Raw genomic sequence first — 25,842 nt, forward strand, 5'->3', positions numbered from 1 at the left:
CTTAGTCATTTTTATATCCCTACAGACTAGTATAATGCCCACCTCACCACAGATACTGAATGAATGAATGGATGAATGAATGAGGTTCAGAATTGGGCTAGGGATAAGGAAAACATCAGGGTCTGAGAAGAATGCCTTGAAAATGGTCAAAGTGGGTCATCTGAAATGGATTCAAGAAACTTCCTGTTCTATCTCATGTACAGTCTACCTCCTGCTGTACTTCCTACTCCTCCTACATATATTAAGGTACTACTCCTGGCTATGTCCACTGGATAGACATGGTACAGGTCCACTACAAAGACAGCCATGGCAGAGGGCAACTGCAAAGTCAGAGAAATTCTTAATGTAGGTTTTATAAGAAACAAATTTTTCAAGTTATTTTCAAGTCCTGAGCTCCGTTGTTTGGGGGTTTCCCAGTGGATTCACTTTGAAACTGGATTCTGCATACCAGCTGATGGGAAGAATTAGAAGCCCTGAGTTTGGGTCCATGCTTCCTTAGAACCAGGTGGAAAAGGCTAGGCAAAAGATTAAACTTTCTATGAAAGAATTAGTCTTCTGATAGAGGAAAAAAGAAGTTTAACTAGCCCTAAACTATATTTACATTAGTAGAAAGAAAAAAATGTTTTTGATGTTCCCACCTTCCTTTTCTTTAATCCATACAGGTAATAGTCACAGCTGCAACCAAATAAAATGACATGAGTGTATTATTCGCTGGGGGATTTTCTAATTCCTATAGTCTCCAGCGGCAGCCACTAGAGGAGAACCCAGTAAAAAACAGAGACTTAAGATACCCACTGAGAAGTGAACACTGGATGTAGGCAAAGAGCTGCATTACAGGTCTGTAACTGGTAAGGCGAGGTCCACACTTAAGAAACATCATTTAACAATCACTGCATTTGTCTCCTTGACCACAAAATGAGCTAAATATTAAATTCTTATAGAACTAAATTTATCATATATGTATTATACCCTTTGGAAACTTTTTTTTCTTTTATACTACATACATGACAGATACTACCTTGTAATTATTGGCAGGATTACACAAAAAAGTAAAATTGAGAAGTTTTAGTCAATTGTAGGTTAAATGTGAATGAAAAATAAATGGCAAAATACCTATTGCAGTCTTGGGCAGGCAGGAGTCAATTGCAGGCCCCAAGTCTAAAGGCCATCATGCTATTCCACCCTTACTGTCAGCCAAGATCAAGATTACCATAGACCACTCTGGGTAGGACATGCTCTCTGTCTAGGACAGCAAGGAGTGTGAAAATCAAGCCTTACAAGGCACAACAGAAGGATCTGGAACACTGACCTTAGAACAGAGAGAACTGTGAGGAACCAAAGTGTAATCTTGGCCTACCCTCACTTAGAACCAATGAACACGATGTGAAGTTTGAAGAATGCCCCCTGGGCAGGTGTCCAGTGTCTCCTAGTGTGTCAAAGGAGATAGAACTGGTTATTTCTCCCCAAACAACTGTTGATAATGTACCTATAAGTATAGATACTTTATCACTAAGTGGAGACTTGATCGTATTAATAAAAAATGTATGAAAGGTACGAAAAGCCAAACATCAACAAAACTAAGTTTATAACAGCTAATGATTTAGCTATGCATACTAATACCGACTGTGAAACTGCCTTTTACTTTGGAGAGAAGTCACCTTTTCATATATATCAATATTTATAAGGCCTTCTTCATGATTCTCATGGACCCTCTGACTGGCTTGATGGAATCTTTGTAGTGCCTAGCGGGCATGCAAATAATGCGAACAGCTGACATTTACTGAGTGCCTGACACGTGCCAAACACCTCAGGTATGATCGCGTGTGATCCTCATGTCGCCCTCACGATGGCACTGCTATGAGTCTCATACTATGGATGAGGAGATGGACGTACGAGATCTCAGAGCTACCAAGTGAGACTGGCATTCTGAGTCCATGACCTGTGATTTCTAAGCCCTACGCCAAACATCACCTCCTTAAGTAACATAAGTTAGCCCTGGACAAGTTGTGTTTTGAAACTACTCATCCATATACCCACACTATGCATATATTTTTTAAATTTAGAGTCAGAAAATACTAAAATGATTTATAATTACTGAAGCCGACTGTGTGCTGGACACTAAGTTTTCTCCATGCATTACTCCATTTAATCCCTACAACCCTGTGAGGCAGGTAGTAGTATTGATCCACAGTAGCCTGCCCGAGGCCACCGATGTTAAAGTTCACACCCAGATATCGAGCTCCAGAGTCTGTACTGTTACATAATCTTGCCTCTCAAACAGTATTTTTCAAACTCCCTACAACGACCTCTTTTCTCATATGTCAATAATCACCTCTTTAATTGCTATACAATGAAAACTGTACAAGAGCACACCAAATTCTAAAGCTTCAATTCAAATTTGTCTCAAAAAATGTCAGTGCTAAAGTTTAAGGAGGAGAAAGATGGCCATTTTTGTACCGTGACGTGATTTCTTCCCTGCCTCAATATTATGCAGGTAGAGTCAAAACTGACTTTTCACTGGACACCTGCCAACTCTTCCACATAACAGTAAAATCAGTGTAGCAGTTCTTTTTACTAGATACTCTGGGCTGAACAAACACATAAGATATATTTAATACCAAACAAACAAACCAATGTACTCAACTGCTTATGCAAACCACAAAAAATGCAAACTATACCTATTAACAGGAATTGTCAAATATTAGTAAACTGAAATCACATATTATTAATAATAAAATGAACATGCCCTCTCCAAAACTTCAAGGAAGTCACATACTGAGCTGTTTGAAATTCAAAACTGACCTTACTGCTCTGTCTTCGTTTTTGTTTTTACGTTGCAAGGGCCACTAAGCCTGGAGCAGTTCAGGTCTATACTGACCGTGAGGGAAAAGCCACACATTATAAAGTTAAATCGTGTGTAACATGGGGTGAAATTTCAACCTGAAGATCATTCTCCACTTATCATTCTCCACTCCATGAAAGAACTTCTACAACAGAAGCGCAATGAGTACAATCTGATTTTTAAAAATATATTCAAGGCACCAAGCTGGGTATTTAATATAGTTTGCATTTCTGTAGTGCAATGGTTTTCTATTTCAGACAGCTAGGAATCCCTTACAGATTAGTCTAATTTGCTAAATTGAGATACTCGGTGTTTTACTTTTCTTATCTGTCTTTTTATGGTCTATCTGGGTGGATTTAATTGGCACATCTGAGCAGATGAAATACCCTCACTTAGGAGTCCCGATCTCACAGAGTAAATTAAGACTGATGCAGACAATTATGCACTGGAGCTGAGAATGAGGTGTATGCAGAGCACAGAGCAGAATTAGTCTTCATTTGTGTTTCAGCTTCATCATTTAAAAGCAGCCAAGATGCTCTCTAAGAAAATTCCTTAAGGGAGTCACTTTTTCTTTTCTTTAAAACACAGATTCGTAGAAGAAAACAAAAAAGGAACACAGTTTTACTTCTTGAGAAAAAAGTTAACTCCCAGAAACTGATCATAAGAACAATCTTCAAATCATTATATTTAGGTTTCTGGATCAAATCCAGATTAAACTTCAACTAAGTTCAGATTTTCAGAGATCAAATGATTTTGGTGTTGTTTTTAAGGTACAAGCAAATCAAGCTCTCCAGCGTAATTTGGCCTTTGCCTAAGTGTGACCTGAAGGTGCTGGGTCTTCATCCAGTGCAAAGACCCAACTGAAAGACAAAAGGGACAATTCCAGTGTGAAGGGAGGCAGCTATGGGCGAAAGGAAGAGAAAGGGACTCCTTGAAGACAATAAAATGGAGAGAGCAACTAGGAGAGTGGTTCTATAGGGGCACAGCCTTTAGGAGTATTTCAGGTGAGAAATGGAACCTGCAGAGAGAGTGCAGCTGGTCACCATCAAGTGATGGGCGAAACCAGTTGCTGAGACCACAAATGCTCCTCTGAGTCCACGGCATGGGACCAAGCTGACAGATGCTCCCCCTGACCCAAACCACCTTCAGATTCCAAATTACTTCATGTTTCTGGGCTCAGGTCCCTATCTCCTACGGGTCTGTGAGGATTAAACCAATGAACCCACATAACCTGAAGCTCTGCCAAGTGGTCAGCACTCAATGTTACCTATCACTGTTGTTCTCATATGACCTCCTCCCATCCCCCACTAGTGCCACCCTTGCTCAGGCCACTGAGGCCTCCAAAGCTCCAAAGCCAAAAGACTTTTTTCAACATTTATCCTACTTGGCCTGATCCCTCTCAGCATCTGAAAACTGACAGCCTTCTTCTGGAATTATGCACACACACAATGCAACCCTGCAAATCAGGACCCAACTCACCCCCGGCCACAGAAGCCCCCCTGCTCAGGGGGAGGACAGTGCAGAGCGTTTTTCCCAAATGATGAAGCCTTGCTGAATATTAGAAGATATTCCGTAAGATTTACATAATGAATGGGGTCATCAGGCCTTCTTAATCTTTAAATTCATATAAAACAAAGTAAAAAATAGAGGAGAAGAAAAAAAAATCTTTCACGTCAAAAATGTATTAAAAACCAGTTACATCAACAGGCATCATGACTATGGATTCAGGTTACACCAGACCCTGAGGCCAGTTCTACCCGCATCCACACCACACTTGTCAGGTCTGAACTCCCAGCAATCTCCCCACACCCCCTCACTGGCTTAGGGTTTCCACTGGGTGTCCTGTCCCGGGAGGCGGAGGCAGCTACGTGCTGATTCTTGGCACCACCTTGTGATCACATCTAGATACTGCACATTCCACTTAATTCCACAGATGGAAGCAAGATGACATTGACACAACCCAGTCCTGGATCCCAGTCCCAGTTCTACCTCTTAGCAGTGCAATCACGGGCAAGCTGATCAACTTGAAATGGCCAACATACAGGGTTTGTACTGCCTACTGTAACTGCCGTAAACAAGAGATATGTATACTCGTACATACCGTGTTTCCCTGAAAATAAGACCTAGCCGGACAATCAGCTCTAATGCGTCTTTCGGAGCAAACATTATAATATAAGACCCAGTCTTGTTTTACTGTAATAGAAGACCCAGTCTTAATATAACATAAGACAGGGTCTCATGTTAATTTGTGCTCCAAAAGACGCATTAGAGCTGATTGTCCGGCTAGGTCTTATTTTCAGGGAAACTCGGTAGGATCAAAGACTGGAATGCAGGCAGAAAAATAACAAATAGAGATGACAGTATTTTCATCTTACAATTTTACTATAGAAAAACAAGAACTCATCAATGTGAAAGGGGCAGGGGGTGGCAGGGAAGCCTACAAACCATTCGGAGGTACCAACTCAACTCAGTTTCAGGCTGTGACCTCCGCTGCTTGGCCCAAAGTACCACAAAATCTGAGAAGACTCCGGTACCATCTATGAAGAGTCTGTGAGTCTGTTTCTGAACTCTACTGTGTTTCACTGACTGGGGATGGTGGTAGGGCGAGGGGAGGGGGGACTGAGTCCAAGGTTAATACCAAGCTGACTTTGACTAGAACAGAAAAGAAGCACTACATTCTCAAATCCCATCATCCTTACCAACAATTCACTCCAACCGCCTCAAAGGTTTCCTAAATGGGAACATCAAGGGCCTATGACAATGAAGGGTGCCATCAACCTCACCTCAGAATCAGTGGGAATCAGTGGGCACACGGTCAAAGAGCAAATGCAGAGCCCGGTTCTACCCGCCCCTGACCTGCTGCCTCAGACGCCCCAGGCTGAGCCCTGAAGACACTCCTCCGGTGATTCAGAAGCACACACCCCAATAGGAATCAGATGATCTAATAGGTACTTGTGGGGACAGAGCCCCAGAGAGCAGTTTCCAGGCTCTCGGCCTCACGTGGAAAGGTGCTGGCTCGGGTAGTAGATGGCCGTCAGCTGTGACTAGTTGGCCATCAGCTGTATCCAGTTAGCCATTAGCCACTGATAGAAATGCCGCGGCTGCGTTGGTTGGTGAGAAATCGGGAGTTGAGCCGAGTGGGTCGGTTGGCAGGCAGAGAAGCAGACAGCAGGTTGCAGGTCGTGTGGCTCCAGACTCTAGTGAGATTATAGTGGTATGACTCCCCTACCTATGGCTCCGTGGGTGTTCCTTTTTGGCCTCACCATGTCCTGCGTTCTTATGTGGGGAGCGGGACCAGAGACCCTGCAGGCCGCCTTGCACAACAAATGGCGCAGCAAGCAGGGTCCCCGCACGACAGTACTGCATGTAACTGAGGGAACTGACCCAAAGTTCCTCTCCAGGCCCTCTCCTATGTAAACACAATTTACAGGGTACATAAAAGCGGATTTTTGAAAACCACGTACAAACCAAGTCTGCCAAAAGCTACAACCTCAGAAAGGAAAAGAATGTATACGTCGACTTAAATACATCAACTGGTTCTCAAATTTGACAGTGCATCAGAATCACCTGGGAACACCTTTTAAAACTGCCACCTGATAACCCCATGCTAGACTTCTAAGCTCCACACCTGCACCGGCCGGGCTCCCAGGTGATTCTGCAGAGCCAGCCTGCAGGCTGGGAACCTTTGTTAGTCTGTGCTTGTTGCCAAGGAAATATAGGCTATTAGGTTAGCAAGTTAAACAATATGGCTGGCTAATGAAAGAGCAAGTGGTTCAGGGTATGGTTTAAGTCAAACTATAAACATTAACCCAAATTGTGCCAGCAGCAGACAAAGCTTATTTGGAAGTGCACCCTCTCACTCAGGATGTAACCCTACCTACACCCCAAGTCTGACCCAAGCAGCACTGACCACTGCTGGGAAAGAAGCCAGAGTGGGTGACATTTATTTGTGTTCTATCTCAAGGTTGGCAAACAGCTGGCATGAATACTGATGCCTCCCCCAGGACCCCCTTGCCCAACGCAGACATCACTCATGGACCAGAGGTGCACTCTTTCCCAGGGAACCCACACAGGACCTCTGTCTCCCCCTGAACAGACTACCACTGCCCAGGGTTAACTGAACGAGGCGGGGGCTTATGCGCTCCCTGTCCTGAAGCAGACAGCTTAGAAACGGGGCCTCTGCAGGCCACTGCCACCACACCAGTAACCAAGGCAATCCAAACGAGACCCCTGAAGAAATAATGTACCTCCAAGGAAAACAAGCATTTTCCTTGTCAATGACACACCTGAAGTTTTAGACAAATGTGGCAAGTGTTAAACCTGCATCCTAAGGTCCCTAACAACACATCAGAACTAGCCAACAGACACAGCCCTGTGCTGGGATGAACCGCCGCCACAGTCTTCCCCAAACACCCCGTGTGAATTCATTATTCCCTTTACACTGGTTAGGGCCTCTCTGTGTCCACGTGCCCTAAAAGACTGCAAGTTTTTTGCCGGAAACCCTAGAAGCCAGTCCTAGAATGCAGACATGCATTCATGCAGTGAGAGCCAACACAAAGCAATGGCAGTTGACCTGTCTCAACTGGGAATTGAGAACAGAGGCAGCAAGGACCGCTGATCTTTGATCACTTTGCGGTGAATGTGATCAAACATGTGGAATGTTTGGTCTTCTAGGCATCTCTGGGCTGTCCTGGCTGTACAGACTGGACGACATAAGTGACATGTAAGTGCTCATCAGAGACACACATCACTCAAACACTGAAAATGTGTTATTTCTGTTAAGTCTTTACTTGGCTCCTAGGGCTCCCAGACCCAAGCTTTCTAAAGCAGCAATACATTTTAAGAGCTTAACCTCATTACTACGAGATATTAGGGTATCTAATGGAAAGTTTGGTACCACAAAATTAAAATTAAAAAATAATGGATGTTTTGTAAGATCTGCATACCACTAACATGTAAGAACTGACAGAATACTTACTTCTAAAAAGTAGTTCAGCCGTCCTGGTACATTATCAGAGGTATGAAAATCAGGGGACACACTGAGGAGACAGCCTCTAAATGCAATTTAGTACAAAGAAGGAAGCAGGACAAAAATGTGGGAAAGGGAAAATACATGGGAAGTTTAATAAATGGTTAAAACTTCAAAGACTGATCTGAGGTCTTGAGCTAAATCAGAAAGTAGGATCTAAGTGCTATTATCCAGTTCCAGAAAAGGTTACGTTCTAAAAAACGACTAGTAGGAAATTTCCACGGAGCATTAGTTAAAAACAAAGATATCTAGTTAGGACTAACCTAGAGCTGATGAAAAACCTATGACTTTCACGTTGAGAGAATAAAGGGGATGAGATGTATAGGATGAGATGTAAAGGGGATGTCACCCACTTTCACTTCAAAGAGTGTAAAGAACATTATAATTAACAGGGCTATGACTAATACATATTTAAGTTCAAAACAGATGCACAGCCTGGGTACATAGGCCAAAATTCTAACCGTTAAGAAAAACTCATTTTCTATGTTGTAAAATGTATGGGGCTTTATTCAGATCATCCATCATCAAACCATTGCTAAAATAAGAAATCCTAAAGTCTTTTCCTTCACCCAAGAGAATGCCATTACAATTTCAATCTGTCTACAAAGATCAACAACAAGAAGTAACAAAATATAAAGAGTGACTGGCAGCTCTAAAATGTTCTTAATATACTTCTCAATGGTGAGTATTTTATTTTCTTTTAACGTCCCCCAATACAAAGAGTACCAGAGGAGATGTAGCACAAACATTTCAACGTGGATATCTGCAGTCTAACAGCCTTAATAACTGTAGCTATAAAATTTTAAGAGCTATAGTATTTTGGTGGCGATTAGCATTATTGATATTTTTGAAATTCATTTGAGGTTTTACTGTAACTTTAGCAAAAAATTGACTTATGATATGGCTTTAGAAATAATAAATTGTTTTACAATCTTAACATTATTAAGAAAACCTTAAAATTTAAACTAAATCCATATTAAAAATTCAATCAAAATAAATTGCTCTTGATCAAAATACTGATATATTTAAAATATACTTAATATTGACCCAATTTAATGGGAAAAATATATTGCTCCATTTATAGTCAATATGTTGAGATTAACACTTATTAATTCTCTACAGTAGTTAAGAAAAAAACTGATACCGCTCACTGTTCAAGAATATTGAGCAGTATCCCTCAAAAAGTTTCAGATATTCAACGTGCAAAATAACTTTAAAGTTGCAATGAGAAGTGGCAAACTTAAGTCACTCCTCAACCACGTATTACTACGTAAGATACCACTACAATGTCAGTGTAACAGCTCTAACAACTGGATTTAGGTCATAGGTCCTCAAATTATTTGTGAAAAGAACTATGCTGCATCTTCTTTAACCTTTTCACTGTGTTAACTAATTTCAAGTTTGTTCTCCAAAATGTGTCAAAAATTCACAGAAAATAACTACACTATTTGTATTTTTAAGTAAATACAATTACGGTGCTACACTTTATTAAAATAAATGATTACTTTAAAGTATAAAAATTTCCTATTGTTATTCATTCTTGAAAAACACAAAAATATAGAAAAATGTACATCTGCTTTCCTAAACTTCCTTTCTGGAACACTGAGCTCGTGGGGTCAAGTCGAACGCCGCAGTCAGCAGCATGGAAATATCATTCGACTTCGGTCAAACATCACAGCGAAAATATAAAAAGGAATGTATATGGCAGTCGATGTGGGTCATCTGCAGTTAAGTAACAGAAGAAAAAGGATCAGATCAAGATCAGGTCATTGGAAAGCTAAAACACACACAATAAATTAACTAGGTCTCCCTACGTTGAGAAACAAGAAAAACCTGTCGAGAATTGGGGAAAAGCCATCCCGGGAGCAAACATTTAAAAGGCGTTCTTGGTAAGCTGAAGTGTGAGACTGAAGCCACGGCACTGCTGTGCTGGGAAGACAAGGTCGAAAAACCTGCACCACACACTGTTCCTGGCTCATAGAAGGTTTGTGGCAGCATCATGCTGACTCTACAAGCGACGTGCTCATCTTCCTTTCTGTCTTACACCTTACTTGCATCATACACTGACAAAGTCACGGAAATAAAAGCCAAAGAAAGTCTCTAGCACGAAAAAAGAGTGAACAAGAAAGGTGTACATATGAAGTACATTTCTGGCATGAGAGAGCTTTATAATTCTGTAGACAACAACTTTTTCAAGACAAGGAGGGAGGATTTAAGAAAGCAAGTTTATTCTTGCATATGCTAAAGCTTAAATCTCAGCTCTTATTTGAAAGAAAGTCCTCTAAAATTACTTTCCTGCTTCAAAAGAAAAAACAAAACCACCCAACACACACTCCATAAGCCAACGTTTTCCTTCTGCTGACCTCTGTCACAGGGCGGCCACTCTGGGTGTAAAGGCACATGACACAGCCCATGCTTCCAGCCTCCGCACTGCCTCCTGCCCCAGTCCTTCCCCTCGCGCCCGCGCTCCCCACCCCCCACCCGGCTCTTCTTCTTGGACTTGCCCCCAGATCTGAGTGAGGTCAGCTTCTGGAGGAGTCAAGGGATCTGCTGGTTCTAGCAGGCTAAGGCCGCAGGAAATCCAACCTTTGGATCAATGGGCATCTAACATGTGAAGCTGGACCTAGAACTCTTGTTTAGTAATAAACCTGCAGCCTGAGCTAAAGCAAGCAGTCCAATCTCATTATTTCTGCAGACTGACCTTAACCGCTGCTTGTAGGAAGCTTCATCTCCATCATCTCGGCATCTCACTACTTTCCGACCGCCTCTTCCTCCTGTGGCAGCTTCAGATTCTTCCCCAGAACTTGGAAAAAAGTCATCATCAATATACTGCATTTTGACTTTCTTCTGCCACTTCCCCCATTCAGAGTCGCTGCCATCTGACAGCTCAGCCCCCGCCGCCTCCCGCAGCTCTTCCTCCGTGGGAAAGTACTCGGACTCTTCACCCTCAGAGTCTCCCTCCGCCTGCCGCCGCACGTTAGACTCCAAGGGTTTCTTTCCTTTCCGCAATCCCACTTTCCCTTGGAACTGAAGAGCCTTCTTCTGGAGCTTCCTGATGTGCTTTTTTAAGCGCTTATCTGCTTTTGAGAGAACTCTGCTTCTCTTGTTTGGTTCGTTTTCAGTGAGCATTGGGTTGAGTTCAGAAGTCACCAAGGCTGGAGTTTTTCTAGCTGCCCGTTTCTTACAAGCTTGCTTCTTCCTTTCAAAAGACAATTTAGCTTGATCTGCCAAATACTTTTCAAAGCCTGAGGCTTCATTGAGCATTAGTTTTCTAGGCTTGTTCTCCTGTTTCTGAGGGATCTGAGTCCCAAAAGGTGTCATCTGGCCAGTGCGGATGAGCTCTTCCCACGCAGTCTCCTGAACAGGCATGAGCATGCTGCCAAGGCAGGACAGCCCCGCTTCTGAAAGAGGAACAACAATGCACAGGGCACCTGTGTGAAACCTTCCAGGAGTATACAGATTTGTTCAGTGCACAGTAGGTACCTACAGATAACTCATATTAAAAAAATACCAATGTACTAAAGCATATTATCTATAAAAAATAGAGTCAAATTTATTACAGCATTCATCATGCCACTGTAATATAATCCTGCTCCAAAAAGTGATTTCTCAAGAACCTTTTCTAAAATACGGCATTATAAATACATTCTCTCTGTGTGCATCCAAAGACAGACTTAGTTATATGTAACATACAGAGAGACATATATTTAGCTGTGTTTCCTTATCAATTAAAGAGTAACCTGGGAGGAAGCCCTCTCCCAAATTTCCATGTCACTGCTAACATCAGCATTCAGGTGGAGTGAAACTCAAGAGACAGTAAAATGAAACAGACATCTGAAGAATCAGCATGCACCTAAACACGTAAAACAGAAATGTTAGACCTGAACTGCCTAATATGATAGTTGCTGTGGGGCTATTGAAGTTTAAGTTGAAAACTCAGTTCCTCAGGCGTACCTGTCATATTTCAAGTGCTCAATGGCCATGTGGCTAATGGCTACCATAACGGATAACAGAGAGAGACATCCCCATCATTGCAGAAGGTCTACTGAACAGCCCTGTGTTAGGCGTGTGAACTTAACTGGCTAAAGAGATGGACTACAATTGGAAGTTATGCCAAAGTAATATAAAGTCACACAGAAATCATCCCTCTTCTGTTATTTAAAATTAATCCCTGGCAAGATTACTTTACCTATCACCAAAATACCAAAACAAGTAAGGCTTAACAGGAAGAAATCCATATTCTGAAATCTACGTTTCTTGTAGGCTAATAATAACATGGCCAGTTTCTCATTAAACATGCACTGAAGAAAGAAATACATCAGAAAGTGCACAGATCCTAAATGTACAGCTCAGTGAATTTTCAGAAAGAAATAGACCCATGCATTAGCATTCAGATCAAGAAACAGAAATTACTAGCGCCCCAGATGTGCCCTTCTTGGCACCTCCAAGCCTCTACCCCACCCCAAGATAATGACCTGACTATAAACAGTATAGACAGGTTGCACCTGACTTTGAACTTTATGTAAATGGAAATGTTCATATTCCTGTGTCTGGCTTCTTTTAGTCAACATTATGCTGGTAAGATTCACACTTATTATTGAATATTGTTAGTTTGTTGATTCTCGCTGCTGGTAGTATTCTATTATATAACTACACTATAATCTTTCATTTCTGTTCCACAGTTAACGGACATTTGGGTAATTTCCAGGTTTTGGCTAGTAGGAATAATGTTGCTATGAATATTCTGGTATATATGTATATAATTCTCTGGGTAGGTTAAGTGTTAGTGGACATTGCCAAAGTTTTCCAAAATGGTTCTATCAATTTTAAGTTCCACCAACAGAATCTGAGAATTTCAATAAGTCCCCATTCTTGCCATTCCATTTCAGCTATGCCAGTAGGCATGTAGCAGTACTACTTAACAGTGTAATTTGTATTTTCCTAATGACTAATGAACTATCGTATCTTTTCATAGATTTATTGATCTTTTCTTTTGAAGAAAATGTTCAAGTCTTTTATCCATTTTTCTCATAGGCATTCTGCCTTTTTAAAAAAGGAAGATTTTTAGTTCTTTCTACACTCTGGATTTGAGTCCTTTGATTGATACACGTAGCGGAAATGTCTTTTCCCACTCTGCAGCTTGCCTCATTCTTTTCTGACACACAGAATGCCTTAGCTGTAATATAGTTCATTTAACAGACCTTTTCCCTAACAGTGAGCATTTCTGTGTCTCATTAAGCGTTTGCCCAAGATCATGAAAATGTTTTCCTACATTACATTGTAAAAGCTTTGTTTTACCACTCACATGCAGATCTACAATCCATTTGGAAATTAATTTTGCAATGGTGTAATGAGCCAAGATTCATTTTCGATTCACGTGGATGAAGCCAGCACAATTATTAAAAAGATGATTCTTCTCCACAGCACTGCACTGCCACACCTGTCATAAATCAATTGACCATACATAGCTGGGTCTGTTTGCTGGACCCTCCCTTCTGTTCCATTGGTCTGTCTGTCTCTCCTTGTGCCATTACCACAGTGACTTAATTACTAGAGTTTGATAACAGGTCTTGCTATTTTGTTCACAATTGCCTTAACTAACTATTCTAGGCCCAGTGTACTTGTACATAAATTTTAGAGTCAGTTTGTTAATGCCTCCTACCCCTCAACCTACACTTTCCATCCCACACCCTTTACTCAGTGCCCCCCCCCCAAATATAGGTGGGTAGAACTGAAATCATTACAATACTGTATCTTCTGATCCATTACCACAGTGTGTTTCACCATTTACTTAAGTGTTCTTTAATTTTTCAGTAATATTTTCTAGTTTTTCTTGTAGAAAGCATTGCAGGAAACTAGATTTTTTGCTAAGATTTATTTCTAGGTATTTGGTTTTGATTATAATTAGCATCTTTATTAAATTTTATTTTTTGTTTTTACTAGTATATAGAAATATAACCAATTTTCACATATTGGCCTTATATTCAGTGATATTGCTAAATTCACATATTAATTCCAATAAATTATCCATTGAGTCTTTTGGATTTTCTACATAAACAATCATGCATTCTGTGAATAATAATGGTTTTACTTCCTCATTTCAATCCTTATGCTTTTTATTTTTCTTCCATTACTATACTTCCAGTATAATATTTAACAGAAAAGGAGATAATGAGTACCTCATCTCATCGCAGATCAGAGGAGCAAAGCCAATTGTTGCAAAGTGTATCCTACCTACTTCCAGGAAAGGATTCTTTATGAGATAATCCTCACAACCACCTCTGAAATGGAGAATGGGAAAGGGAAGCATGTGAAGAGAAATGAAGGCCTACCATACTTAGGCCTGTCTCATGGGTTCAGAACAGACTTGGAAATGTGAAGGGCTGCAGACAAGGTCTATGCCTGGGCAACAGGGCTGGGGCACACCAAGCCTGGGCTCCTGGACACTCTGCTCATTGTCTCTCCAAGCAGGGTACAGGGACAGGGTGGAGGAAGGCGGTCAGGGAGACCACAAATTGATGCCCCCGAGTAGAGATATAATAGGAACCGGGGGCTCAGAACAAGGGCAAGGCCATAGGTTTACAGATTTGTAAGATACTAGAACCGATGTGCCCCCAAAAGCCTTGGGGAAAGGATGAGATTACTCTGGGAGGTCCAACAACAGGGATAAGCAAGAAATTCTGAGAATAATCAACATTTAAGATAAAATCAGGGGGCGGCCAGATGGCTCAGTTGGTTAGAGCGTGAACTCTCAACAACAAGGTTGCTGGTTCAATTCCTGCATGGAATGGTGGGCTGCGCCCCCTGCAACTAAAGATTGAAAATGGCGACTGGACTTGAAGCTGAGCTGCGCCCTCCACAACTAGACTAAAGGACAATGACTTGGAGCTGATGGGCCCTGGAGAAACACAGTTGCCCAATATTCCCCAATAAATTTTTTTTTATATATTTAAAAAAAAAAATAAAGATAAAGCCAGAAAAGCTGGCCAAAAATAACTGAACAGAAATGGTCAGAAAACCAGAAGGAAAACCAGGAGACAGCGATCCCAGAAGGCACAGAAGTATCAGTTGCTGACACAGGCCAAATGGAGCAAGGGTGAAAGAGGCTTTTGGATTTTAGAGAAATAACTATTAATCCTGGGCAACGTTTTACCAAAGAAGCAACAGGAGGTAAAAGATAGCAGCAAGTTTCAGGCAGCCAGACAAGAAAATCTGTTACCAATGAGAAATATGGTACCTCAGCAGCACAAAGCATAGCCATAGGCCCAATGAATTTCTGAGAGATTAAACTTTAAAAGCACATCTATCTCTCTGATATTTTTTCTATTGCCTTAATTCTTCATAATTCTCTTGTCTTATTGAATAAATTTCTGGAGCTTGTAGAAAATATTTGCTTGAAGAGCTTAAATAATAAGAAGTCTTAATCTATATTTCAAGTAGTAAATGACCGAACAGCTACCAACAATTTCTAAACATACATGTACATACACACTGACTACAGAGATTCCACTTCAGAGCTGATGCATTTTCCCAGAAGACGCCCATCCAAGGCAGTGATCTAAACATCATGCCACAGTATAACTGGAACGAAGGTGTCTTTTCTTAAATAACAAAACTGATGCTTAGAAAGCCTGCCTAATATCTCAAAAAGATGTGTGAAAGCAATTCTATGAATGCTGATTGACGATGCTTGGCTTACAAAATGTCATTCAATCGAGATTTCAGTTGTCTTTATGAAATTATATAAGAATGTTAAGATTTCTGATTTATTAAACATAATAATAAATGTGTGCCAACAGCCAATAGCAGGCTGAGTTAAAAATTTACTTTCGTTCTCTAAAATCCCCATGTGACTTAAAAAGGATTTGGTTCTGCAGGTGTAGAAATGTACATGGTCCTCACCGCCCAGGCTGGGACTGAGGAGAGACCCTCCACTGACTACGGGCATCAGGCATCCTCTCAAGAACACAGAGACACTGTTCCCAAAACCCTCACCTGCATCCTCCTCCTCCAGACTGGCGTGATCTATTTCAACTTTTACCTCCACTCCTCCGAGGATGGCCTGCAGACGTTTCTGTTTTGCTGTGATCTTCTTTAGCTGTTGTTCCTTAAATGGTAAATATTGAACACAGAAAACAGCAATGAAGCGATTTCTGGTTTAACACAAAAGACAGCATTACAAAATTTAAAACTTTGAGAGCAATATAAAAATAAAAGAAATTTCATACACTCCAATTATTATAGAGAACCTTATTTGAGCAACTGCCATTTTTCTAGCAGGAAGCAGGCTGCAGAGCATTTCCTTCAGGCAGGTATCTATCTATATCCGCCTCCGCCGCCCCCCTGACTGGGCGGCACACAGCTTTCCATGTGCTGAGCACTGACGTTCACATGTACTGACTGCCGATTTGGGAGGCGGAACTGCTCTATTTGGGTCCCCAATTACAGCTGGGTAAATCACCACACTTCTCTGCGTTTCTGACCTCAGAGCCAATGGGCTATGAGCTCAATAGGCTGTAGAGATAAGAAACATAAACAGGAATGTTCAAAAGTTGAAAAGGTCAGTCCCCCTTGATAACCTACCATATTTATGATTGTCCTTTACAGTATTCCACCCAAACACAAAACTTTAAAACGAACATAGATTTAGGTATATCCTTCTAGCCCACTCACCCAGACTCCTCTCTGACTTGTCATCCTCTCCATCACCAGAGCTCAGCTATGGGGCCATTCCTAGGGCCTCCCCAATGAACTAGGCCTGTGGTACCTGGTTCTTCTTAAGGTCAAGAATGTTTGAATACCAAATATGCTTGTGGGGCAACTTGTTCATTCATTTTCTCTTCCAATTTTTCTCAAGAAAATTTCATTGAAAACAGCTTTTCTCTCTGAACAGTCTATCTCTAAACATCAAAGAGCTGCCAAAGATAGCAATACAGAACTGAGTTGGATTATTGCCGAAAGCAGCCTCGTTTGATCTTCTCCTCTCCCTTCAACCCCAGCCCACCGGAAGCCCAGAGTCAGAAAAGGTCTCTGCACATTAACCCACAGGCTCCCACAAGCGGCCAGGTGCCCCCTCTCTGATTTGGGGAGACCCCGGCTGCCTCAAGCCACTGCTAGCTGTGTGTTGGGCTGCTATTCTGGAGGTGAGAGAAGATGGGGTGGGGAAGATAATAGGACTGGTGAGTGGAAAGCAAGAGATGGAACTGAGTCTCTACATACCCCATTAGTGGAGCTTAAATGAAAGATACAGAGACTCTACTCACTATAATGAAACAATTACAAGAAAAAGGACATGTATGAGTCATTTTGGATGAATGATCAAAACAAAATGATCAAAACTAGTCATTCCTATCTACTGCAATGTATTTTCATAAAGCATACATAAATCCTACACAGTGTTTCAAACCTCATGAAAACAATGTCATCAGTAACAGATATTCCCTACCCTTAACTTAAGTTCTATAAGTGTAGACCCAGGCTGAGTGATGACTGCAACACATAAGGCCAGCTTCTCAGAAAGCGAGCATGAGCATATGAGGGGTGATGGCTATATCAACAGGAAGTAGACTGTACACAATCAGAGCAGGCAGGAGCTAAGCAGGAAAAAGTTCACACAAGACAAGGTGACAGAGTGGAGGCTGGCACACCCAGGAGTGTCAGCTGGCTAGAAGAAAGCAGTGAAGCTAGGAAGGCTATGAAAGTATACAGTGAGGAGGGACGCAAAGCCAAAAAAGTAACTTTTTCTCAAATATGTATGAGGGAGTATGTGTGTGTGTGATTTTTTAAAAATACTCTTTAACAGAGGATGTTACAGGGAAACAGCTGAAAAAGTAAACATACAGAAAGGAATTCAAAATTTTCTATTAGAAACATTATCTTAAAGTACTTTACAGAACACTTCCTAAATATTAAATGAGCCTAAATGATGACTTTTTCAAAAATGCAATAATGTGTTATTTGGAATCACCTTATTATACTTCTGCCGTTTTACAGAATCTAGTTTCCTGCTGATGTCTCTGTTGGTGGCAGCTTGAGGACTAAGTTGTTCAATAATTTTATTGATTTGCCTTAGAGATGCCGTACATGACCTGAAAAATAAGATAGAATGTCTATTTTCCACTCTGGTAACATTTTTTATAGCATAATATAGAGAAATACTAAAAACATGTCCCTTTTATTTATTAACTGAAAGATCAAAGAAACTAAACCAGAATGCATATTCTTGGTGGCCACAAATAGAACTTGAAGAGTTGTTAGAAGTTTAAGGTGTTTTATCTGACTTATTTAAAGCAGCTCATTCCCCTTTGTAAGCTGCTTCATTCATTCTATAAGCATTTTAAATGTCTACTTTAGTCAAGAGACTGTGCTAGAACAATGTGGAATACGTGGCCCTTTTATATGAAAAAAATGCATAATACATGGATTTTTTTAAAGACGATTTTTAAAGCAGTTTTAGGTTTATAGCAAAATTAAGAGGCAGGTACAGAAATTCCCTCATACCCCCTGCCTCAAACATGCACAGCCTCCCCCATTATCAACAAGGTTTTTAAAGCCCATTATGGAAGTCTCCCGAAGTTTGGAAAAGTACTAAAAATGCTTAAACATTTTCTTACATAAGTCAGACACCTGTGACAACATTTTTCTTCCACATGACTAGAAGACACATTTGCTGTAGCGTTACACTTTGTAGCATGAAGGAAAAAAATTCAATTTATAGTACCTTTCTCCTAAAATAGACACCATAGAATTATAACTCCTAATTTTCAAACCACAAATTCAATCTTCACATTTGGGTAATTTGCTATTTGTATCCTTTATGGATTTCAGCCTAAAAGATGTTATCAATGCTAGTTACTGGCAGTCTAAGCACCATGTGTCACCACCCATCTAGAGTTAGCTGCCTTGTGACTCTGCTGTCACCTCTGCAAGCAGTGAGCACATTTCTAAAGTCAAATGTAAAAGGTGTGTTCATTATAGAGTTGAGGTCCTCACACCTGAAGGTTAGACTTCAACTATTCAAGAATACCTGCTACTCAAGAGGCCAAAAGAACACACCAGGAAACGTGTTAACAAAAAACATATCCTCTAAGTGCCAGCAGCTACCTATACTAGTGCCTCCCCTCCCCCAGCAGCGTCCCTCTAAGACTGTACCATCTTTCCACCCAGTCCCTCCTTCCCTTTCTTAATTGCTTGACACTGCCTAGCACACTGGCCACGGCAGGGAAGACTGGCAATGGGGAGGGAGTGAGCTCAATCCTCCCACCCGCCTTCTAGCCCAGGTCCAGCCCTCCCCCACCCCACCCCCACCCCACCAACGTGTTCCACTCAACAGAGCCCTTGTCTGTTTCTCCTCTAAAACACAAAGGAAATCTTCATGAGACTTCATCTTCCCTTACAGAGTCAAAAGCAGGACAGAAGAAAGGAAAAAGAAGGGAGGTGTTCTCATTATTTCTAGAAGTACAAATCTGAAAAATCACCAAAAGACTGGCACACTCAATTTAGGGACACAAAACTGGAAAGAAACTACAGGACAGAGAAAAATGTGAGGGGGCAGATATGTTCCTCGAATCTCGAGCAAAACTTATCAGAACTGTAGGTACACTTCTCCTGAGAACACTTTTGTGCACACGCTGTGGGTTCTGGGTCACTCACTTCTTTCTGTCCGGGACACAACACATCGACAGGCTGCCGTGAGCTGCACTGAGACCCTAACTACCACGTACAACACTGGTCCAAGCGAAAGGGATGAGGTTCGAACATGAGGTCGAGAACTGCCCTTGCTGATTACTGACTCCATCCTCCGACTAAGAGGTCCTATGATTCTCCTCAATTTCAGGAACACTGCCGCTACTAGCTGAATTTGTCCATCACTGTAAACACCACCCTGCAATCAGAGAGAAGACGGTCCACACTCACGTGAGGTCATCCAGGACTGACTGGCACTCCCTCTCCGCATCGGCGAGCTGGGCAGCACGGCTGGCCTCAGGGATGGTGCCGCCCACCTGCTGAAGCACACCCTGCTCCAGCACGTCCTGGTCGTACACATCCACATCCAACCCCTGCAGTTCCAGCGCCTGCGCACTCGGCTCCACTGCCTGGATCTGACGTCTGCTGATGTGCAGTGGGGCAGGCCCTCTCCTCAGAGCTTCCAGCGGACACCCCTCAGCGGAAGCAGGTGGCCCATGAGCAGAGGAACAAGAGGGGAGGCTGTCCTCCATGCCCACACCGCCAGCATTTTCTTCTTTCATTGTTGCTTCTTCAATGTGACCGACATACTGCCTCTGTAAACAGTCTTGCTCCTGAGTTTGACTTGAGGGGGGCAGTTTGTCATTTGCCATCCTCTACAGACTATCTAAAAGGAAAACATTTTTTCAATAAGCCTTTTGGTTATATGAAATTGATAGTTATATAATTTCTTAAATATTTTATAAAGCAGACTGATTTCTCAAAAGTAATAATCTCAAGTTTCCAAGTATTATTTTTCTTAAAAGCAATCTATCTTCTTGAGTTCTGACAACAAATAAGAAAAACTGACCAAAAGAAAAGAAGAAAAAAATGCAGTATCATCAACAAAGGACATCCTGGGTGACACCCAGAGTCTTCTCCAAATCAACTGAAGTGCTTTGACTGCTGCTTTCCCAGTCAGTGTCTTCACTGCATTAAGGCACAAATGATTTACATCACAGTGGCATGATTAACTGGAATGTACAGATTTAGATTTAGTGCTGTACGGAGAGAGCTTCTGTAGGAATCTGACACGAGAAACTCTGAGGTTGAACATTTACTCCAAGGAACAAAAACTCTGAACAAGATATAATCACACTACCACTCAAATTAGAATCTGAGAAAAATAAAAATATTCTCAAAAATAACTCCATTTCACTGCGTGATATAATTTCTTACCCAGGAGGTTGACAAACACATAAAGCTGGATAATATCCAGTATAGACAAGGACAATCCACCCTCACACAATGCTGGTGAGAATATAAATTAGTAAAGCTCTTTGGGGAGGCAATTTAGCAGTATCTATTAAGATTTAAAATGCACGAGGTATTTATTCCAGAGAAATACATATGTACAAGCATGTTTATTATAGCACATTTTTAATAACTTAATATAGGCATTAAGCATATTCAGTGCTACTGATATCAAAGTGAAAAAAGCCACACAGTATGAACACATTTATGTTGAAAAATGCGTATCTGCATCTGTGTATATGGAATGCATTCAAAGTGATCTATAGATAATTGGGAAAGGAAAGCAGAAGGGGCAGGGAGGAATAAAAAGGAACTTTCACATTTTACTCCAAGTACTCGGGAACTCCTTGAAGGAAAATGTATTCACTATATTGCCTGTATAACTCTATCTAATAAGTAGATTAAAAAGCAACACAATGACCAAGAGACAGCATTGCTGTTAATTTAACTGTGAATAAACTAAGGTTGCTTTCAGCACTGAAACTTTATTTCTATGAAATGACAAGTCCCCCCAATAAGCCCCACTCATTCCTCATTAAATAAAATGATCGCAGTGGCCAAGCACTGGGTTGTGGAGATGCCAGGAGCTTGGCACCATCCTGAGCTGAGTGGCTCACTCTCTAGTGGAGGAGAAGCGTGTCAGCAACACCACAGCGGGGCAGATCTGTAGAAGAGACACGGACAAGAGGCCACGTGGACAGAGAGGAAGGGACAATGCATTGGGTCTGGAGTTCAAGAAAGATGTACAAGCTAAGATTTGAACACCTGGCCCAGGGTCTGATACACAGGAGGTGCTCAGTATGTGCTGAAAGGAAGTCAGGTTCAGAGTCTTAAATAACAAGTCTGGTCTGGACAACTGAGTCACTGGTGAATTCAGTGACAAAAATGAAATCTCAGGAAGGAAGCAGATAGGAAGCAGGGAGATGGGCTGGTGGCGCACTTATGAACCGCCAGTAACGCATCCAGGACCCAGAAGTGCAAACCTGGGCTCAGAAGAAAGAGATGTGGCTGAATCACCAGAGCCGACAGCCCCAGGGACCCCAAGGCTATGACAGCTACCAGAGATCCTTTCAGAGGGTAAGAATCAGCTACCACTGAAAAGGTTAAAAGAGAACAGAGTAAGACAGTTCCTCCATTTGGGGGCCTTCTGAATATTTTCAGGAGAAAGGATCAGCTTAGTGCTCTATCATTAACTAGTCTCCATTTTCAAGAGAGGGCAGGATTCTGGCTCAGAGCCTTAATACTAGCTGGAATTTAATAATTATTTTCATTTTTATTTGTACATATGCAAGGATTTTTTATTCAGTTAAAGACATGAATTCAACCAAAAATATGAAATAATAATACTGTAGTATAAAACGAGGTTAAAATAATGATGTTTGCAGAAAACGTCTAATAAAAGAAAAGGAAGAAGAGGGACTGGTTAAAAGTGGGAAATGATATGGCAAGTTCACACACGGAAACTAGAAAGGATCCAGCGAATTTCGAAATTATCAGGCCACTGGTTATCTTAGTAAAAGAAGTTTCAATGGAACAACGAGGACAAAAATCAGGCAGTAGTGAGTTAAGTAGTAGATGAGGAAACAGAGGCCACACGTGGGTAGCCTACTCTTCTAGGAGCTTGCCTATGGAAGAGAGACAGCTGGGATGATAAAGTAAAATGGGTGGGGGGAGGAAAGTCAGGTCTAGAAAAACTATAGAATGCAATAGCTAGAGAGGGAGTAGGGACGTAACCCACACGGAATGTTACACAAGAAACAGCAGCAGAAAAAGATCAAGTATAGAAGTAAACAGAAGGCACAATACATCCTTCTCTGACTCCAGCAAATTTGTAGCTACAGAGGAGAGAAGATGAGGTGAACCATACCGAAAATATCCCATAAGGCAGGAAGTTTGGGCATTTTCTGAATCGGGGGACAAACTTGAGAAGAACAAGATTCTGGAATAAATGTTCTGTAGAAGAGAAAAGCTAATGGGAAACAAACATAGGTGACAGGTATGGAGGGTCTACCTACGGTTGCTCCTTCCAAAACCATAGACTGCCAACTCTCCCCAAGACTGTAAAATTTCCTCCTTCAGTAATTAACAGGCCAGGGGATACGTCACATTTAGGGATTTTCATAGCAGAAGCAGCAGAGGGAGACAAAGGGGCATGGAGTAAAGATGCTAAAGAGGAGAACAGTTCAACTTATTGACCTGGGGGTTCAAGCTGGGTAGGTTTAAAAATAATCCAGCCAGAAGAGACGAGAGGAGGAAGAGTGGAAGGGCAAACAAGGGAGGGAGAGTGAAAGGAGGAAGGAAGGATGAAAAAAAGAAAGGAAGACATCAAGAAGCCACTTGAAGAGAGACTCTGGACCAAGGAGAATGTTTCCTGGAGTGAGAGCTGAGAACAAGTTGGTTCTCGTCAGAAGGTAAACAGAGTCAGAAGTAAAATAAATCATCCATTCAACAAATATTTATTGAGAGTCAATTACACCAGGCAATGTGCTAGGTTAACTGTTTCTGTCTCCAAGAGCTTAGTCTCTAAGACCATTTTTTAAGAATTACACAAGTATACATGTACATATTTAGTCCATAAATATGTACTAAAACTATATACCGGGAGTGCCAAAAAAATGTACACACATTTTAAGAGATGTTATCTATGTTCAATCAGTAGTTCGCTGTAATCAGAAGTGTCTGGACACTGATGGTAACCACTCTGAGCACCTCTCGTAATTGCAGACATCAAATGTGAGTTGTATTTATCTTTTGTTATCAGTATATATTGAGTATTACAATTTTAATAGTTTTTTCCTTTCTTAAAATGTGTATACATATTTTTGGCACCCTCTGTATGCACACACACACACACACACACACACACAAATGTAACTGTGAAAGAGGAAAGTACAGGATTTTTTATGACAAAATAACAGAGGAACCTGACACTGGAGGTACGTGTGGGGTCAGGGACGCCTCACTGATTAAGTGATATCTGAGCCAGTATCTGAAGAATGAATAGTAGTTAATCAGGCCAAAAGTCAACGTTTTGCAGAGAAACAATATGTGTAATTTCTAAGGCTGGTAGGAGCTGGTGCATTTGGGAAAAAAAAAGAAGGCTGGAGCACAGTGACAATTTATTTTACATAAATATCTAAGTTAAAGGACATAATAAGGACTCCATTCATTGTGCAAATCTCACAAAATATCTTCTAATGTTTTGCAAGGCTTAAATCATCTGTAAAGCCAATATCGTCATTGTCCTCTTTGAGAACTGAGGTTTCCGTGGGACTACAGATTCTGGTTTGGAGCTTTGGCTGCATACATACATAGCCGGGGAGGGGCATAAGTGAAGAGATGGGGTAGCCGGGACCAGATCACACACAGCCTGAAAAAACACAGCCTGAATTTTACTTCAGGTGCAACTGTAATGTCTTTGAAGAGTTGTGAACACGGTAATAATGGGTGGCATAACCCAACTGATGTTTGTAAAAGACCACCTGGGCTACTGTATCGATAACGGATTGGAGGAAACAGTGCAACAAGGAGATAATGGGAGAGGATCTGGGTGAAAAGTGACAGCGGCGTGGATGAGGATGGCAGCAGTGACGATGGATGCTACATGGGAAATCGTTACAGCCTTCATATTCAGACTGCTCAGTCTTCCTTCACATACTCCTACTTGACTATATCAATGCCCAACGCGCCTGACTGGTACTTAGTCCGATTCTCTTTCAAATAACAACTCTGGTATTTAATGTAGATCAAACAGGGGCTAGCTGACACTGCGCGCAGGGCCTGACGCAGAGCTAAGAAGTCGATGCTTCGTGGCTAGCTCGCCGGCCCCGGGCTGGGCCAGAGGCTGGGGGCCCTGCCACCTCAGGTGAGCGTGCGCCGCATCGTCACTTCCGGCCGCAGGTGGGCCCGCACGGAAGGCGCGCTCCCGGACTGAGAGCCGGCTCCCGGCCTTCCGCGCGGACGGGCTCTTCGACACGAAGCGGGGTCGCAGCTGTCTGGGGAGCCGGAGCGAGACCCAGACATTCCCCGCCCGATATTCAACCCCGCCTCGCCAACACTCACCCCAGGGCCCCGCGGCCGCCGGTACGGAAACGTAGACACCAGCACCACAAGCAGCAGCTGAGAACTTCGGCTGGGAGAAGCCAAGGCGCCTGCGTCTTGGGCCTGCCGTAAGCGCCGCCCCGGAGACGCCACAGCCCGCAGCCGAGAACTTCGACTGGGAACGGCCAGGGCGCATGCGTCTTGGGCCCGTCGTAAGCACCGCCCCCAACAGTGACCTGACAGGCTTGCGGGGGTGGAGCCTACAGCGCATGCGCTGGGCTGCTGGGTTGCTTTGGCACCGCGGGCAAGACCACGTGGGGGTAGGATGCGGCCCCGCCTTTGTTGACCAGGGTGTGAGTAACGACTCGGATTTTGACCAGCTGTGTGGCTTGGGACAGTCACTTTACTCCTAGTGAACATGGCTCTGTAGTAAGGCGGCTATAAGGATTAAAAGACGTGTTTCCAGAAAGAAAGAGAGGTATTCGAGTAGGCCGTGCGAATGTAAATGCTTACAATTAACCGTGAACTCCAAAGAGAAAATAAGTTTAGGGAAGGGAGCTGTCTTGAGCTCCGCACGTGTCTGTAGCCACACGCCGAGGCATTGTGACCTCCCTTGATCATCTGGCACGGCTGTGAGCAGGAGAAAAATAGGGGGAGGGCTTAGCTCTACCCGCTCTTCACCTCGCGCACGGGCACACTCACACCATGAGTTGGGGCGGTGCATGTGCACAGTGGGCTTTTATGAATGTCGTGATTGCATTGGTGAGTCCATCATTTAATATCTGTCCTCAGATCAAAGAGGTACGGAGAATTTGAAGAAACAAAATGCCCACACATAGGTTCAGAACAAAGGAAGGAAATTAATATTCACCTGAGGAAGGAGTAGACCTAATGGGTGGGAGCTGTACCCAATGACAGCGCTCAGCCCAGGGATTCCAACACTGGGAGAGGG

At 42.3% G+C, this 25,842-nt stretch overlaps 1 protein-coding gene across 2 annotated transcripts in view; it reads right to left on the bottom strand.

The window, feature by feature from the left end:
• Window positions 1-25,123, bottom strand: part of ERCC6 (ERCC excision repair 6, chromatin remodeling factor) — a 77,458-nt gene extending 52,335 nt beyond the window's left edge. The window contains exons 1-5 of one of the 2 annotated variants that reach the window (XM_033130526.1): window positions 24,912-25,123; window positions 19,788-20,219; window positions 17,839-17,959; window positions 15,867-15,978; window positions 10,573-11,272 (exon numbers count right to left, since the gene is read on the bottom strand). In XM_033130526.1, the coding sequence (XP_032986417.1) occupies window positions 10,573-11,272; window positions 15,867-15,978; window positions 17,839-17,959; window positions 19,788-20,209 (1,355 nt within the window). In that variant the 5' untranslated portion in view covers window positions 20,210-20,219; window positions 24,912-25,123. Of the gene's footprint in view, window positions 1-10,572; window positions 11,273-15,866; window positions 15,979-17,838; window positions 17,960-19,787; window positions 20,224-24,911 lie in introns of both variants that reach the window. The other variant, XM_033130525.1, reaches the window with a different exon arrangement.
• Window positions 25,124-25,842: the final 719 nt, after the last annotated feature.

The sequence above is a fragment of the Rhinolophus ferrumequinum genome, chromosome 16 (genome assembly GCF_004115265.2).
Source record: "Rhinolophus ferrumequinum isolate MPI-CBG mRhiFer1 chromosome 16, mRhiFer1_v1.p, whole genome shotgun sequence".
In the NCBI taxonomy this organism is placed as follows: Eukaryota; Metazoa; Chordata; class Mammalia; order Chiroptera; family Rhinolophidae; genus Rhinolophus; species Rhinolophus ferrumequinum.